At 47.9% G+C, this 18,505-nt stretch overlaps 2 protein-coding genes across 6 annotated transcripts in view; both read left to right on the plus strand.

Moving 5' to 3' along the window:
- The first annotated feature begins 2,331 nt into the window (after positions 1-2,331).
- Positions 2,332-13,480, plus strand: LOC129814525 (involucrin-like). Its single transcript, XM_055867711.1, is given in 4 exon segments — positions 2,332-2,476; positions 2,778-2,915; positions 8,992-10,792; positions 13,363-13,480. Coding segments are annotated over 4 exon segments (2,202 nt in total).
- Positions 13,481-15,288: 1,808 nt separating this feature from the next.
- Positions 15,289-18,505, plus strand: part of LOC129813665 (casein kinase I-like) — a 77,932-nt gene continuing 74,715 nt past the window's right edge. For 4 of the 5 annotated variants that reach the window (XM_055866053.1, XM_055866056.1, XM_055866055.1 and 1 more), the window contains exon 1: positions 15,289-15,433. The gene's annotated coding sequence lies outside the window, so the exon portion shown is untranslated. Of the gene's footprint in view, positions 15,480-18,505 lie in introns of all 5 variants that reach the window. The other variant, XM_055866054.1, reaches the window with a different exon arrangement.

The raw sequence follows: 18,505 nt of genomic DNA on the forward strand, positions 1-18,505 counted from the left end.
TTGTCTGTCGTCCTTTGACTCTGAAATTCACTTCCTGCAACTCACATGTTGGCATTCATAACTCTTATCTTTGTCTCTCTCCCGTTCTCAGTCGATGTATATCCTTTCTGCTAGCTTGCCCAGCTTCACGTGTCTGTGGTAATTAACATCCCACACATCACGTTCATGGAGCAGCAGGGACGTGTTGCTGTGTGAGAGGTATTCATGGAGCAGCAGGAACATGTGTTGCTGTGTGAGGTATTCATGGAGCAGCAGTAACCTGTGTTGCTGTGTACGAGGTATTCATGGAGCAGCAGTAACCTGTGTTGCTGTGTACGAGGTATTCATGGAGCAGCAGGAACCTGTGTTGCTGTGTGTGAGGTATTCATGGAGCAGCAGTAACCTGTGTTGCTGTGTACGAGGTATTCATGGAGCAGCAGTAACCTGTGTTGCTGTGTACGAGGTATTCATGGAGCAGCAGGAACATGTGTTGCTGTGTGCGAGGTATTCATGGAGCAGCAGGAACATGTGTTGCTGTGTACGAGGTATTCATGGAGCAGCAGGAACGTGTTGCTGTGTGCGAGGTATTCATGGAGCAGCAGGAACGTGTTGCTGTGTGCGAGGTATTCATGGAGCAGCAGGAACATGTGTTGCTGTGTACGAGGTATTCATGGAGCAGCAGGAACGTGTTGCTGTGTGCGAGGTATTCATGGAGCAGCAGGAACGTGTTGCTGTGTGCGAGGTATTCATGGAGCAGCAGGAACGTGTTGCTGTGTGCGAGGTATTCATGGAGCAGCAGGAACATGTGTTGCTGTGTGAGGTATTCATGGAGCAGCAGGAACCTGTGTTGCTGTGTGAGGTATTCATGGAGCAGCAGTAACGTGTGTTGCTGTGTACGAGGTATTCATGGAGCAGCAGTAACGTGTGTTGCTGTGTGTGAGGTATTCATGGAGCAGCAGGAACATGTGTTGCTGTGTGAGGTATTCATGGAGCAGCAGGAACATGTGTTGCTGTGTACGAGGTATTCATGGAGCAGCAGGAACATGTGTTGCTGTGTACGAGGTATTCATGGAGCAGCAGGAACATGTTGCTGTGTGCGAGGTATTCATGGAGCAGCAGGAACATGTGTTGCTGTGTACGAGGTATTCATGGAGCAGCAGGAACGTGTTGCTGTGTGCGAGGTATTCATGGAGCAGCAGGAACGTGTTGCTGTGTGCGAGGTATTCATGGAGCAGCAGGAACATGTGTTGCTGTGTGTGAGGTATTCATGGAGCAGCAGGAACATGTGTTGCTGTGTGCGAGGTATTCATGGAGCAGCAGGGACCTGTGTTGCTGTGTACGAGGTATTCATGGAGCAGCAGGAACATGTGTTGCTGTGTGCTAGGTATTCATGGAGCAGCAGGAACGTGTTGCTGTGTGCTAGGTATTCATGGAGCAGCAGGAACACGTGTTGCTGTGTGCGAGGTATTCATGGAGCAGCAGGAACGTGTTGCTGTGTGCGAGGTATTCATGGAGCAGCAGGAACATGTGTTGCTGTGTGAGGTATTCATGGAGCAGCAGTAACCTGTGTTGCTGTGTACGAGGTATTCATGGAGCAGCAGTAACCTGTGTTGCTGTGTACGAGGTATTCATGGAGCAGCAGGAACCTGTGTTGCTGTGTGTGAGGTATTCATGGAGCAGCAGTAACCTGTGTTGCTGTGTACGAGGTATTCATGGAGCAGCAGTAACCTGTGTTGCTGTGTACGAGGTATTCATGGAGCAGCAGGAACATGTGTTGCTGTGTACGAGGTATTCATGGAGCAGCAGGAACATGTGTTGCTGTGTGCGAGGTATTCATGGAGCAGCAGGAACATGTGTTGCTGTGTACGAGGTATTCATGGAGCAGCAGGAACGTGTTGCTGTGTGCAAGGTATTCATGGAGCAGCAGGAACGTGTTGCTGTGTGCGAGGTATTCATGGAGCAGCAGGAACATGTGTTGCTGTGTACGAGGTATTCATGGAGCAGCAGGAACCTGTTGCTGTGTGCGAGGTATTCATGGAGCAGCAGGAACGTGTTGCTGTGTGCGAGGTATTCATGGAGCAGCAGGAACGTGTTGCTGTGTGCGAGGTATTCATGGAGCAGCAGGAACGTGTTGCTGTGTGCGAGGTATTCATGGAGCAGCAGGAACATGTGTTGCTGTGTGAGGTATTCATGGAGCAGCAGGAACCTGTGTTGCTGTGTGAGGTATTCATGGAGCAGCAGTAACGTGTGTTGCTGTGTACGAGGTATTCATGGAGCAGCAGTAACGTGTGTTGCTGTGTGTGAGGTATTCATGGAGCAGCAGGAACATGTGTTGCTGTGTGTGAGGTATTCATGGAGCAGCAGGAACGTGTTGCTGTGTACGAGGTATTCATGGAGCAGCAGGAACGTGTTGCTGTGTGCGAGGTATTCATGGAGCAGCAGGAACGTGTTGCTGTGTGCGAGGTATTCATGGAGCAGCAGGAACATGTGTTGCTGTGTACGAGGTATTCATGGAGCAGCAGGAACGTGTTGCTGTGTGCGAGGTATTCATGGAGCAGCAGGAACGTGTTGCTGTGTGCGAGGTATTCATGGAGCAGCAGGAACATGTGTTGCTGTGTGAGGTATTCATGGAGCAGCAGGAACCTGTGTTGCTGTGTGAGGTATTCATGGAGCAGCAGTAACGTGTGTTGCTGTGTACGAGGTATTCATGGAGCAGCAGTAACGTGTGTTGCTGTGTGTGAGGTATTCATGGAGCAGCAGGAACATGTGTTGCTGTGTGTGAGGTATTTATGGAGCAGCAGGAACATGTGTTGCTGTGTACGAGGTATTCATGGAGCAGCAGGAACATGTTGCTGTGTACGAGGTATTCATGGAGCAGCAGGAACATGTTGCTGTGTGCGAGGTATTCATGGAGCAGCAGGAACATGTGTTGCTGTGTACGAGGTATTCATGGAGCAGCAGGAACGTGTTGCTGTGTGCGAGGTATTCATGGAGCAGCAGGAACGTGTTGCTGTGTGCGAGGTATTCATGGAGCAGCAGGAACATGTGTTGCTGTGTGTGAGGTATTCATGGAGCAGCAGGAACATGTGTTGCTGTGTGCGAGGTATTCATGGAGCAGCAGGGACCTGTGTTGCTGTGTACGAGGTATTCATGGAGCAGCAGGAACATGTGTTGCTGTGTGCTAGGTATTCATGGAGCAGCAGGAACGTGTTGCTGTGTGCGAGGTATTCATGGAGCAGCAGGAACATGTGTTGCTGTGTACGAGGTATTCATGGAGCAGCAGGAACCTGTGTTGCTGTGTGCGAGGTAGTTACTGATATCCTGCCACCCACCTTTCTAACCAGGCTCTTCCTTGTATGTTTCCTTTTCAATCAGCTGCTTCAATCGGCCTCGTGGAGCGCCGCCGGCCCCGTGGTGCGCTGTCATTGATCAATCACTTACCTTCCTACTGCGTCATAGTAGTTGCTGACTCTTGACATATTTACTCCAGATAACAGACTTGTCAGACATGGAGTTTTGATTGGTTTACCTATTGACTAGTAACACCAGCCCAGTCCTCCACCTGGAAACTGTCAGGGAAGCAAAACATTGATGTACCACTGGTCTTCAATGATATTAAATGCTGAGCAAAACCCAACCATATCTACTCTGGAAGTCTTAATGAGTGTGAACCAGTGATACAACTAATTCTGAACTAAGCAACCTTTCTTACTGAGTTCATTTATCGATCCAGGGACAAAGTACAACAGAAACACACGTCTCAGTAGTTAAGATGTGTTGTACCAGATGTCGCTAACGGCTCATTTTCAACTGCCGGCACACAGCTTTATCATTTAATGTGCACTGCAGTGTTGTAGTGTTTCGCCTCATAGGGAATTGATTTGCGTTCAGTGTAATATATAACAACATAGGGCTCTCCTGAGTGTGCGTCCTGTCATCCATTAGAATAGTGATGAAATACAGAGGGATCATGGTTATTCATGACCCCATCTCCTCACCCTTCCTCTCCTCTCCTCACCCTTCCTCTCCTCTCCTCACCCTTCCTCTCCTCTCCTCACCCTTCCTCTCCTCTCCTCACCCTTCCTCTCCTCTCCTCACCCTTCCTCTCCTCTCCTCACCCTTCCTCTCCTCTCCTCACCCTTCCTCTCCTCATCACCTCTCCTCTCCTCACCCCTCCTTTCCTCACCCCTCCTTTCCTCACCCCTCCTCTCCCCTCACCCCTCCTTTCCTCACCCCTCCTCACCCCTCCTTTCCTCACCCCTCCTTTCCTCACCCCTCCTTTCCTCACCCCTCCTTTCTTCACCCCTCCTCCTCTCCTCCTGTACTTGGCATGAGGATTCACACCCTACTGTTGTTGCTCTCTCTCTGTCACCATCACCTCATGTTTCAGCATGATAATGCACAGCCCCATGTCACAAGGATCTGTACACAACTCCTGGAAGCTGAAAATGTCCCAGTTCTTCCATGACCTGCATACTCACCAGGCATGTCACCCGTTTTGAGCATGTTTGGGATGCTCTGGATCGACGTGTACGACAGCGCGTTCCCGCCAATATCCAGCAACTTCGCACAGCCATTGAAGAGGAGTGGGACAACATTCCACAGGCCACAATCAACAGCCTGATCAACTCTATGTGAAGGAGATGTGTCGCGCTGCATGAGACAAATGGTGGTCAGATACTGACTGGTTTTCATGAGGTAAATGGTGGTCAGATACTGACTGGTTTTCATGAGGCAAATGGTGGTCAGATACTGACTGGTTTTCATGAGGTAAATGGTGGTCAGATACTGACTGGTTTTCATGAGGTAAATGGTGGTCAGATACTGACTGGTTTTCATGAGGCAAATGGTGGTCAGATACTGACTGGTTTTCATGAGGCAAATGGTGGTCAGATACTGACTGGTTTTCATGAGGTAAATGGTGGTCAGATACTGACTGGTTTTCATGAGGTAAATGGTGGTCAGATACTGACTGGTTTTCATGAGGTAAATGGTGGTCAGATACTGACTGGTTTTCATGAGGCAAATGGTGGTCAGATACTGACTGGTTTTCATGAGGCAAATGGTGGTCAGATACTGACTGGTTTTCATGAGGCAAATGGTGGTCAGATACTGACTGGTTTTCATGAGGCAAATGGTGGTCAGATACTGACTGGTTTTCATGAGGCAAATGGTGGTCAGATACTGACTGGTTTTCATGAGGCAAATGGTGGTCAGATACTGACTGGTTTTCATGAGGTAAATGGTGGTCAGATACTGACTGGTTTTCATGAGGCAAATGGTGGTCAGACCAGATACTGACTGGTTTTCATGAGGCAAATGGTGGTCAGATACTGACTGGTTTTCATGAGGCAAATGGTGGTCAGATACTGACTGGTTTTCATGAGGCAAATGGTGGTCAGATACTGACTGGTTTTCATGAGGTAAATGGTGGTCAGATACTGACTGGTTTTCATGAGGCTAATGGTGGTCAGATACTGACTGGTTTTCATGAGGTAAATGGTGGTCAGATACTGACTGGTTTTCATGAGGTAAATGGTGGTCAGATACTGACTGGTTTTCTGATCCACTCTTCTACCTTGTTTTTTAAGGTATCTGTGACCAGCAGATGCAGATCTGTATTCCCAGTCATGTGAAATCCATTTTCTAGGGCCTAATGCATTTCAATTGACTGATTTCCTTATTTGAACTGTAACGCAGTAAAATCTTTGAAATGGTTGGATGTTGCGTATATATTTTTGTTCAGTGTAGTTTAGGGAACAGAGTTGTATGGAGGCCGGGTTAGGGAAGGGTTTTGCCGGGGAGCTTTACTTGGCTCATTGCGCTCTAGCGACTCCTTGTGGTGGGCCGGGTGCCTGCAGGCTGACTTCGGTCGTCAGTTGAACGGTGTTTCCTCTGACACATCAGTGCGGCTGGCTTCCGGGTTAAGCGAGCGGGTGTTAAGAAGCGGTTTGGGGGGGGGTCATGTTTCAGAGGACGCATGACCCGACCTTCGTCCTCCGAGCACGTTGGGGGGTGTGCAGCAATGAGACATGATCGAAATTGGAGAGAATATATTTTTTTTTAAATAAACCGATGACAAAATTAGCAGAATGTCGGCCAAAATCTCGCTTCATCTTCTCCCACCGCCAGCCACTGGGCTTCCTCTCAGCACCATATTTGGTAGTGAGTGGAAACACCAAGCCAGATGCTTCACATTTATACATCCGGGTGCAATATCTGGTTGATTGTTCTGTGGTTACGTCTTCAGTGTATTTACACCAATGAAGTCATACCTACACAGTGTATCATGCGGTCTATGATTTCCACGTGATGAGATGTGTTAAACAATCCCAGAATCCCATTTGGTAAGAGGGTACTGTTTTTACATCCCAAATGGCACACTATTTCCTATATAGTGTACTACTTTAGACCAGAGCCCTATTCCCTATATAGTGCACTACTTTAGACCAGAGCCCTATGGGCTAGTGAAATAATATGGTGCTATAGGCCTACAGAGGGAATAGGGTGCTATAGGCCTACATAGAGGGAATAGGGTGCTATAGGCCTACATAGGGAATAGGGTGCCGTAGGCCTATATAGAGGGAATAGGGTGCTATAGGCCTACATAGAGGGAATAGGGTGCTATGGGCCTACTTAGAGGGAATAGGGTGCTATGGGCCTACATAGAGGGAATAGGGTGCTATGGGCCTACATAGAGGGAATAGGGTGCTATAGGCCTACATAGAGGGAATAGGGTGCTATAGGCCTATATAGAGGGAATAGGGTGCCGTAGGCCTATATAGAGAGAATAGGGTGCCGTAGGCCTATATAGAGGGAATAGGGTGCTATGGGCCTACATAGAGGGAATAGGGTGCTATGGGCCTACATAGAGGGAATAGGGGGCTATGGGCCTACATACAGGGAATAGGGTTCCGTAGGCCTACATAGAGGGAATAGGGTGCTATGGGCCTACATAGAGGGAATAGGGTGCTATGGGCCTACATAGAGGGAATAGGTGCTATAGGCCTACATAGAGGGAATAGGGTGCTATGGGCCTACATAGAGGGAATAGGGTGCTATGGGCCTACATAGAGGAAATAGGGTGCTATGGGTCTACATAGAGGGAATAGGGGGCTATGGGCCTACATAGAGGGAATAGGGTGCCATCTCAGATGCTCCCTGTGTGTATCCACTGAGCTACGATGGAATCCTGTGTCTGTGATGCTTCCCATGTAGTCCTCAGTGATCAGTGAACATGTCTGTAGGTTCGGCCGTCTGGCTGTTCAGTGCTTCATGGTGGCTGACTGTTAGGCTCTGGCGCCCTCTGGTGTTCACAATGTGTTCCTGCATCTTGTGCTCGTTCACCAACAGTGTGTTTTCAACCAGTAGAACTTTCTCCTAACAGTTAAGTTTTACATTTGATAAAAATGTGTTACTAATCAAAAAATATTTATAATGCATTATTATACCTTAGATACGTTGATACCTTTTAACAACTAATCTTTGGCTAGATTACAAGTCTTAGTCAACCCATGTGAAATGCAAAACAAATTAATTTTGGTAAAGAAATGAAATCAGTTCTGAATATTCCATGTTGATTTATTGTGTAAAGCTTTTCCGTGACAGTGTCCAACCACTGTCGTCCAACCACTGTCGTCCTACCACTGTCGTCCTACCACTGTCGTCCTACCACTGTCGTCCTACCACTGTCGTCCAACCACTGTCGTCCAACCACTGTCGTCCTACCACTGTCGTCCTACCACTGTCGTCCTACCACTGTCGTCCTACCACTGTCGTCCTACCACTGTCGTCCTACCACTGTCGTCCAACCACTGTCGTCCAACCACTGTCGTCCAACCACTGTCGTCCAACCACTGTCGTCCAACCAGTGTCGTCCAACCAGTGTCGTCCAACCAGTGTCGTCCAACCAGTGTCGTCCAACCAGGGGTGTCCTACCAGTGTCGTGATAATTGAGTAAAAGTAACGATATGTTAATAGAAAATGACTCAGGTAAAAGTATTTAGTTTTAAATATACTTAAATACCAAAAGTAAATGTAATTCCTAAAATATATATGTAAGTATCAAAAGTAAAAATAATTCAAATTCCTTATATTAAGCAAACCAATTTTCTGTTTTTTTTAATTTTGAGATAGCCATGGGCACACTCCGACACTCCAACATTACAACACCCTCTGGGTGATTAAGGGGATCAGCAGGTACATCTGGATGGGTTGCCCTTTAGAAAAATAAAGAAATACTTAAAAGAATATGTTTAATCTTATGTGTGGGAGTTATTTTAATTATTTTACAATGTAGATTTTTGTGGGAAGTATCTCCCAGAACCCCAAACGAGATAAGCTTGGTAGTGTGAGTGTTAACCCTCTTCTAAAGACTTGGTTTTACTCTCTGGCCCAGGAGACTGTAGGAGGGAGACTGTAGGAGGGAGACTGTAGGAGGTATTAGCAAAATGGAGTCGTGGTCAGATTTGCCGAAGGGAGGGCCTTGTATGCATCACGGAACTTAGAGCAGCAGTGGTCCAGTGCCCATGCGAGCGCTGCAACCAATATGCTGAATTTAGGTAGCCTTGTAATCAAATTTACTTTGTTAAAATCCCCAGCTACAATAAATGTAACCTCAGGATATATGGTTTCTATCCCAGTGGTTTCCAATCTTTTTTGGTTGGTTGCTATACCACCAACTGAATTTTGCTCTGCCCGGAGGACCCCCTCATGTGCGTTTTACCAGTAGGCCTATGGTCTCATGAGTCTTCTCAAGTACCCCCCAGGGTCCTAGTACCCCTGGTTGGGAATCACTGATCTGTACAATAGACTATTGTTGATTTTGGCCCAATAGGCCTGCTGGCATATGACCCTTTATCAATGAGCTTTCCATTTTGATATGGTTATTTCGCCTATAAACCTTCAGGCCTACCTATTAAAAAAGCAACTCATATGGGTAGAAAGATCCAGAATACCGCCCAGGAACTTAAACCTGTCAGGTTTAGTTAAAATGTGATCTGGTTCTATAAGATGTTCCGGAGGAGTCAGAGCTGAAGCTGGAGGAGGACCACCCAGAGCAGGAGTCAGAGCTGAAGCTGGAGGAGGACCACCCAGAACAGGAGTCAGAGCTGAAGCTGGAGGAGGACCACCCAGAACAGGAGTCAGAGCTTAAGCTGCAGGAGGACCACCCAGAACAGGAGTCTGAGCTGAAGCTGCAGGAGGACCACCCAGAACAGGAGTCTGAGCTGAAGCTGCAGGAGGACCACCCAGAGCAGGAGTCAGAGCTGAAGCTGGAGGACCACCACCCAGAGCAGGAGTCAGAGCTGAAGCTGGAGGAGGACCACCCAGAGCAGGAGTCAGAGCTGAAGCTGCAGGAGGACCACCCAGAGCAGGAGTCAGAGCTGAAGCTGGAGGAGGACCACCCAGAACAGGAGTCAGAGCTGAAGCTGCAGGAGGACCACCCAGAGCAGGAGTCAGAGCTGAAGCTGGAGGACCACCCAGAGCAGGAGTCAGAGCTGAAGCTGGAGGAGGACCACCCAGAGCAGGAGTCAGAGCTGAAGCTGGAGGAGGACCACCCAGAGCAGGAGTCAGAGCTGAAGCTGGAGGAGGACCACCCAGAGCAGGAGTCAGAGCTGAAGCTGGAGGAGGACCACCCAGAGCAGGAGTCTGAGCTGAAGCTGCAGGAGGACCACCCAGAGCAGGAGTCAGAGCTGAAGCTGCAGGAGGACCACCCAGAGTAGGAGTCAGAGCTGAAGCTGGAGGAGGACCACCCAGAGCAGGAGTCAGAGCTGAAGCTGGAGGAGGACCACCCAGAGCAGGAGTCAGAGCTGAAGCTGGAGGAGGACCACCCAGAGCAGGAGTCAGAGCTGAAGCTGGAGGAGGACCACCCAGAGCAGGAGTCAGAGCTGAAGCTGGAGGAGGACCACCCAGAGCAGGAGTCAGAGCTGAAGCTGCAGGAGGACCACCCAGAGCAGGAGTCTGAGCTGAAGCTGCAGGAGGACCACCCAGAGCAGGAGTCTGAGCTGAAGCTGCAGGAGGACCACCCAGAACAGGAGTCAGAGCTGAAGCTGCAGGAGGACCACCCAGAACAGGAGTCAGAGCTGAAGCTGCAGGAGGACCACCCAGAGCAGGAGTCAGAGCTGAAGCTGGAGGAGGACCACCCAGAGCAGGAGTCAGAGCTGAAGCTGGAGGAGGACCACCCAGAACAGGAGTCAGAGCTGAAGCTGGAGGAGGACCACCCAGAACAGGAGTCAGAGCTGAAGCTGGAGGAGGACCACCCAGAACAGGAGTCAGAGCTGAAGCTGGAGGAGGACCACCCAGAACAGGAGTCAGAGCTGAAGCTGGAGGAGGACCACCCAGAACAGGAGTCAGAGCTGAAGCTGGAGGAGGACCACCCAGAACAGGAGTCAGAGCTGAAGCTGGAGGAGGACCACCCAGAACAGGAGTCTGAGCTGAAGCTGCAGGAGGACCACCCAGAGCAGGAGTCTGAGCTGAAGCTGGAGGACCACCCAGAGCAGGAGTCTGAGCTGAAGCTGGAGGAGGACCACCCAGAGCAGGAGTCTGAGCTGAAGCTGGAGGAGGACCACCCAGAGCAGGAGTCAGAGCTGAAGCTGGAGGAGGACCACCCAGAGCAGGAGTCAGAGCTGAAGCTGGAGGAGGACCACCCAGAGCAGGAGTCAGAGCTGAAGCTGGAGGAGGACCACCCAGAGCAGGAGTCAGAGCTGAAGCTGGAGGAGGACCACCCAGAGCAGGAGTCAGAGCTGAAGCTGCAGGAGGACCACCCAGAGCAGGAGTCAGAGCTGAAGCTGCAGGAGGACCACCCAGAGCAGGAGTCAGAGCTGAAGCTTCTATCTCCCGACCATCAGACTGATAAACAGCTTCTATCTCCAGACCATCAGACTGATAAACAGCTTCTATCTCCAGGCCATCAGACTGATAAACGGCTTCTATCTCCAGGCCATCAGACTGATAAACGGCTTCTATCTCCAGACTATCAGACTGATAAACAGCTTCTATCTCCAGACCATCAGACTGATAAACAGCTTCTATCTCCAGGCCATCAGACTGATAAACAGCTTCTATCTCCAGACCATCAGACTGATAAACAGCTTCTATCTCCAGACCATCAGACTGATAAACAGCTTCTATCTCCAGACCATCAGACTGGTAAACAGCTTCTATCTCCAGACCATCAGACTGGTAAACAGCTTCTATCTCCAGACCAATCAGACTGATAAACAGCTTCTATCTCCAGGCCATCAGACTGATAAACAGCTTCTATCTCCAGACCATCAGACTGATAAACAGCTTCTATCTCCAGACCATCAGACTGATAAACAGCTTCTATCTCCAGACCATCAGACTGATAGAAGCTGTTTATCTCCAGGCCATCAGACTGATAAACAGCTTCTATCTCCAGGCCATCAGACTGGTAAACGGCTTCTATCTCCAGACCATCAGACTGGTAAACGGCTTCTATCTCCAGACCATCAGACTGATAAACCGCTTCTATCTCAAGGCCATCAGACTGATAAACAGTCACCACTAGCCGACCTCCTCCCAGTACCCTGCCTTGAACCTTAGACACTGTCACTAGCCGGTTCTCCACCCTGCACCCTAGAGACTGCTGCCCTATAGAGTCATTGAAAAATGCTTTGTCATTATAGGGTATTTGAGAGGATTAAAAAAAATCTATCAATTTAAGGTTAAGGCTGTAACGTTAAAAAATGTGGAAAAAGTCAAGAGGTCTGAAAACTTTCCGAATGCAGTGTATATTGTCATCAGAAAGTATTCAGACCCCTTGAGTTATTCCCCATTTTGTTGTTACAGCCTGAATTCACTATTGATTATATTTGTTTCATCCATCTACACACAATACCCCATAATGACAAAGTGAAAACATGTTTTAGAAGTTTTTGCAAATGCATTGAAAATCCAATACAGAAATATCTAACTGACATACCACTGAGTCAATACGTTGTAGAAGCACCTTTGGCAGCGATTACAGCTGTGAGTCTTTCTCATGTTTTGCTAGCACAGACTGGAATATGTTCCGGGATTCTGCCGATGGCATTGAGGAGTACACCACATCAGTCACTGGTTTCATCAATAAGTGCGATGTCGTCCCCACAGTGACTGTACGTACATACCCCAACCAGAAGCCATGGATTACCGGCAACATCCGAACTGAGCTAAAGGGCAGAGCTACCGCTTTCAAGGAGCGGGTCTAACCCCGGACGCTTATAAGAAATCCTTCTATGCCCTCCGACGAACGAACAGGCAAAGTGTCAATACAGGACTAAGATTGAATCGTACTAAACCGGCTCCGACGCTCGTCGGATGTGGCAGGGCGTGCAAACTCTTACGGACTACAAAGGGAACCACAGCCACGAGCTGCACAGTGACACGAGCCAACCAGATGAGTTAAATTACTTATATTCTCGCTTCGAGGCAAGTAACACTGAAACATGCATGAGAGCATCAGCTGTTCTGGACGACTGTGTGATCACGCTCTCCAGAGGCGATGTGAGTAAGACCTTTAAACAGGCCAACATTCACAAGGCCGCAGGGCCAGACGGATTACCAGGATGTGTACTCCGAGCATGCGCTGACCAACTGGCAAGTGTCTTAACTGACATTTTCAACCTGTCCCTGACTGAGTCTGTAATACCAACATGTTTCAAGCAGACCATCATAGTCCCTGTGCCCAAGAACACTAAGGTAACCTGTCTAAATGACTATCGACCCTTAGCACTCACGTCTGTAGCCATGAAGTGCTTTAAAAGGCTGGTCATGGCTCACATCAACACCATTATCCCAGAAACCCTAGACCCACTCCAATTTGCATACCGCCCCAACAGATTCACAGATGATGCAATCTCTCACTGCCGTTCCCACCTGGACAAAAGGAACACTTGTGAGAATGCTATTCATTGACAACAGCTCAGGGTTCAACACCATAGTGGCCGCAAAGCTCATCACTAAGCTAAGGACCCTGGGACTGAACACCTCCCTCTGCAACTGGATCCTAGACTTCCTGACGGGCCGCCCCCAGGTGGTAAGGGTAGATAACAACACATCTGCCACACTGATCCTTAAGGGGCCCCTCAGGGGTGCGTGTTCAGTCCCCTCCTGTACTCCCTGTTCACCCATGACTGCATGGCCATTTACAACTCCAACACCATCATTAAGTTTGCCGACGACTCAACAGTGGTAGGTCAGAGACCTGGCCGTGTGATGCCAGGATAACAACCTCTCCCTCAACGTGACGAAGACAAAGGAGATGATCGTGGACTACAGGAAAAGGAGGACCGAGCACGCCCCCATTCTTAGCGACAGGGCTGTAGTGGAGCAGGTTGAGAGCTTAAAGTTCCTTGGTATTGTTATGACTGTCCAATTGAGAATCACAATTGGTCAGATCAGCTTGTCAATGGCTGACAATAACCAGACCCTCGCCCAACCGAAAAGGGGAGGAGGGAACTGTGGGAGTTTTGACACCTCCATGCCCATCGTAAATTAAGCAGGAGAGGACTCTCTCTCAACCCTCCAGTATTGCATAAAAAACCTTGGTAACGAAATTAACTTTAGACCAGAAAAGCATGGAGTGGTAGCTTCCTGTTGGAAATGGTTGATACTTTGAACCTCAACACGAGGTGAAGAAATAAACTCACCTTACTTTAGACCAGAGAGACGAGGAGCTGCGGCTCATGTCCATCGTGGTCCGAATCCGGAATACCAACACGAGGAGGAAGAGGCGACAAACTCCCCTCTCAGTCAATCGCAGGTAAAGCTGATTAGCCGTCTTAAGTCAGATTCGCTTTTCTCGATCTCTAAGTGAGACTATACTACTATGCTCATCAGTGGGAACCGTCGACATGGCTGGTTATCTTCCAGAGTGAACAACAGTAGAAGACGGGAAAGGGGAGGCTCCTTTTGGACAATCGGAGCCTTACAGCTGGAAGGCCAACAACTTTCTGAGAAGGCTGAGAAGGTTCCGACTGAAATAAATGACGAACGAAGGCATTTCACATGTAAATACATTCATGATTTCTTATTCCAAATGGGCGGCGGTTCATGTGCAAAGTATATGGTTTATGGGAGAATAGTTATAAAATGTGTCCCTTTTTCTCAAGCTTCCTGCCATCCAGGACCTCTATACCAGGCAGTGTCAGAGGAAGGCCCTAAAAATTGTCAAAGACTCCAGCCACCCTAGTCATAGACTGTTCTCTCTGCTACCGCACTGCAAGCGGTACCGGGACGCCAAGTCTAGGTCCAAACCCCCAAGCCACAAGACTCCTGAACAGCTAATCAAATGGCTACCCCACCCCCCCCCCCCCCCCCATTTGACACTGCTGCTACTCTGTTTATTATCTGTGCATAGTGACTTTAACTCTACCTACATTTTGGGTGAATGTTTGTGTGTAAGGGTTGAAAGTGTGGCGAGTCAGAATGTATTACCTCAATTACCTCGACTAACCTGTGCCCGAAGCACATTGACTCTGTAACGGTACCCCCTGTATATAGCCTCGCTACTGTTATTTTACTGCTGCTCTTAAATGATTTGTTATTTAAATGTTTTACTTATCAATGTTTTAATTAACGCATCTTTTTCTTAAAACGGCATTGTTGATTAAGGACTTGTAAGTAAGCATTTCACTGTGAGGTCTACTACACCTGTTGTATTCAGCATTTCACTGTGAGGTCTACTACACCTGTTGTATTCAGCATTTCACTGTGAGGTCTACTACACCTGTTGTATTCAGCATTTCACTGTGAGGTCTACTACACCTGTTGTATTCAGCATTTCACTGTGAGGTCTACTACACCTGTTGTATTCAGCATTTCACTGTGAGGTCTACTACACCTGTTGTATTCAGCATTTCACTGTGAGGTCTACTACACCTGTTGTATTCAGCATTTCACTGTGAGGTCTACTACACCTGTTGTATTCAGCATTTCACTGTGAGGTCTACTACACCTGTTGTATTCAGCATTTCACTGTGAGGTCTCCTACACCTGTTGTATTCAGCATTTCACTGAGAGGTCTACTACACCTGTTGTATTCAGCATTTCACTGTGAGGTCTACTACACCTGTTGTATTCAGCATTTCACTGTAAGGTCTACTACACCTGTTGTATTCAGCATTTCACTGTGAGGTCTACTACACCTGTTGTATTCGGCGCATTAGACAAATACAATTTGATTTGTAGATCAGTCAGTTGGCAGTCGTTTTGATGCTCTCGAACACGGCCTATGACTACCTATTCTCCAAACCAAGTTACGCTAAAAACTTAGCTGGAGTAGGGAACAGCGCAGCGGTAGAAACATTTTCCGCTCGTTCGTTACCTGACTGGCGAGGTTTAGCTAAAGAGACAACAGCCACAGGAGAGAGAGGAGGAAAATGGAATGAAGAAAATTACATAAACAAAACTATGAGGTTGGAATTTCCGTGTCTTAAACCAACCGGAGAAGGTACACGCTTTCCCTCCCTTCGTTCATTGTTTGTTTTGACGAATAGGTTAGTGAAAAATGAATTCAAAGAAATGTGCATCAATCTCGACAGTAACGTTACGGATTAAGGAGTTGCCCTGTTGTCGTATTATATTTAGTATTCGGGAAATGTCAACAAACGATTGTTTTTGTTCATTTGTAAACATATAGCTAACGTTATCAACTCTTTGTATTTACAACTTAAAAAAAAAACAAGGACAATTTATCGTACTGAAGTTCCATCGCTAGGCCACAGCAACAAACCAACTGCCAGTTAGCAACGAGCTAACAGTGTTAGCGTTAACACGCTAGCTAGGTACAGTAACTTCCTGTGATACTGTAGGTAGTTAGGCAAATTAGCTAGATAGCTGGTTAGCAAAGCTAGCTAAAGGTACAAAATGTAAGCATTTTGATTGCTTATCTAACTCACCAGATATCCCAGGCATTAACCACGTTAGGTAATTGGTTGACGTAAAACAGCTAGCCGACGCCGGTGAATCTGCCTGCTCTAGCTAACGTTAGCTAGGTGACAAACTAGCTGCGACACCAGTTAGCGTGCTATCCAAAACTAAATATGTTAGCTAGCCATCTCGCTAACTTGTGTTCGCTTTATAATGCTAATGTTATATTTTATAATCGATTGTCAACTACAACGCCAGGAAGGCTACTACCTAATGTTAGCTAGCATATCGATGTGTAGCAAGCTAGGACAACAGGTAAATGTTTCAGGCCTAGCTAACTAATCCCCCGTGATTAATGTGTTTAAGCTGTGTAAAAACATCAACGACACGTACAATGTAAAAATGAATAACGTCAACTAGTTAGTGTATTACCTACATTGGTTCGTCGATCAAGCTAAACAGATACACACATCCCACAAAACCCTGTTCACACTAACTAGGCTAACAGTCAGAGCTACATATCCAGGCAGCCAGTAACTAGTTAGCGAGCTTGGGCCTAACTCGATTGCTAGTTAGCTAACCAAATAATTTTACAGTAGGTCAGGCGTAAGTTTGCCCCAGATACCTGGCTAGATGGACTCTACTGTAAATCAAGCGAACCTAGCTATCTTGTATTGATCTTGTCAATGGATGTATTGCAAGCATAACTTTGCCATATGGCTAACTTAACGAGCTAGTAGTAGAACGTTGACTTTACATGGCTAGCTATTTGTTTAGTTGCTGTCTGTGTTTGGAGTATATTCTTGCTAGCTACGTACTGATCAATGTTCTCCCAGGATCTACCCTTGCCACTCCATAAACCAAACAAACCCAAAACGAAATCCTTTTTGTTGTTGTTGCTGTTATCCAACTGGCAGTATCACTTAAGACGAATTACTAAGGAGTCGTATTCCTAAAACCACCCAGACATCACGTTTTGAATGAGACAATGGATTCCCCTGGCAGTGATTACAAACATACCCTCTTGTTTATGATGAAGTGAGACAACTGTGTCAATTGCAGAAATTCATCACAACACAAGCTACCACTAAACAGTCTTTAAAATGTGTCATCAGCACAGCAGCAACACAGTAAAAGCTGGAGAGGAAGTAACCACAGAGTAAGGCTTCTCGGGCTGGATGTGGATGTGGAAACTCGTGGCTTTGCTGCACACCACAGAAATCAGCTGCACATGTAGGAATTGACTGGATTTAAGCTCATATTGTGTGGTGTTGTGATGATAGTCTCAGTCATAACTGATCAGCTGCACATGTAGGAGGGACTGAATTTAAGCTCATATTGTGTGGTCTTGTGATGATAGTCTCAGTCATAACTGATCAGATGCATATGTCAGGAGCAAGAGGTTTACGTGGCATTCCTCCCAAATGACACCCTTTTGACCACAGCCCAAGGGCACTATATAGGGAAAAGGGAATAATTTGGGACGCCTCAATGGATAGAGACCTTGTTGTTCCGCCTGTCTCTCTGTCTGGCTGTCTGGGGCTGTGAAACGGGTTCGTTGAGAATAACAGATAATCCTATAAAAACATGGCAGTTCCTGTTCATGACTGACAGTCTCTCTGCTGTGCTAGTTATCTAGACAGACTAGCCTGGTTGACAGTCTCTCTGCTGTGCTAGTTATCTACCTGACCCCACCTGAAGCCAGAGAAGTACAGGCTGGTCTCTGTGTAACCTGATAACCTGAAGCCAGAGAAGTACAGGCTGGTCTCTGTGTAACCTGACCCCCACCTGAAACCTGAGAAGTACAGGCTGGTCTCTGTGTAACCTGACCCCCACCTGAAACCTGAGAAGTACAGGCTGGTCTCTGTGTAACCTGACCCCCACCTGAAACCTGAGAAGTACAGGCTGGTCTCTGTGTAACCTGACCCCCACCTGAAGCCAGAGAAGTACAGGCTGGTCTCTGTGTAACCTGACCCCCACCTGAAGCCAGAGAAGTACAGGCTGGTCTCTGTGTAACCTGACCCCCACCTGAAGCCAGAGAAGTACAGGCTGGTCTCTGTGTAACCTGACCCCCACCTGAAGCCAGAGAAGTACAGGCTGGTCTCTGTGTAACCTGACCCCCACCTGAAGCCAGAGAAGTACAGGCTGGTCTCTGTGTAACCTGACCCCCACCTGAAGCCTGAGAAGTACAGGCTGGTCTCTGTGTAACCTGACCCCCACCTGAAGCCTGAGAAGTACAGGCTGGTCTCTGTGTAACCTGACCCCCACCTGAAGCCAGAGAAGTACAGGCTGGTCTCTGTGTAACCTGACCCCCACCTGAAGCCTGAGAAGTACAGGCTGGTCTCTGTGTAACCTGACCCCCACCTGAAGCCTGAGAAGTACAGGCTGGTCTCTGTGTAACCTGACCCCCACCTGAAGCCTGAGAAGTACAGGCTGGTCTCTGTGTAACCTGACCCCCACCTGAAGCCAGAGAAGTACAGGCTGGTCTCTGTGTAACCTGACCCCCACCTGAAGCCAGAGAAGTACAGGCTGGTCTCTGTGTAACCTGACCCCCACCTGAAGCCTGAGAAGTTCAGGCTGGTCTCTGTGTAACCTGAGTCTGGAATGGAAGCCAAATAAAATAGTATTTGTCACATGTGCTGAATACAACAGG

This window comes from Salvelinus fontinalis, chromosome 17, assembly GCF_029448725.1.
Source record: "Salvelinus fontinalis isolate EN_2023a chromosome 17, ASM2944872v1, whole genome shotgun sequence".
NCBI lineage: Eukaryota > Metazoa > Chordata > Actinopteri > Salmoniformes > Salmonidae > Salvelinus > Salvelinus fontinalis.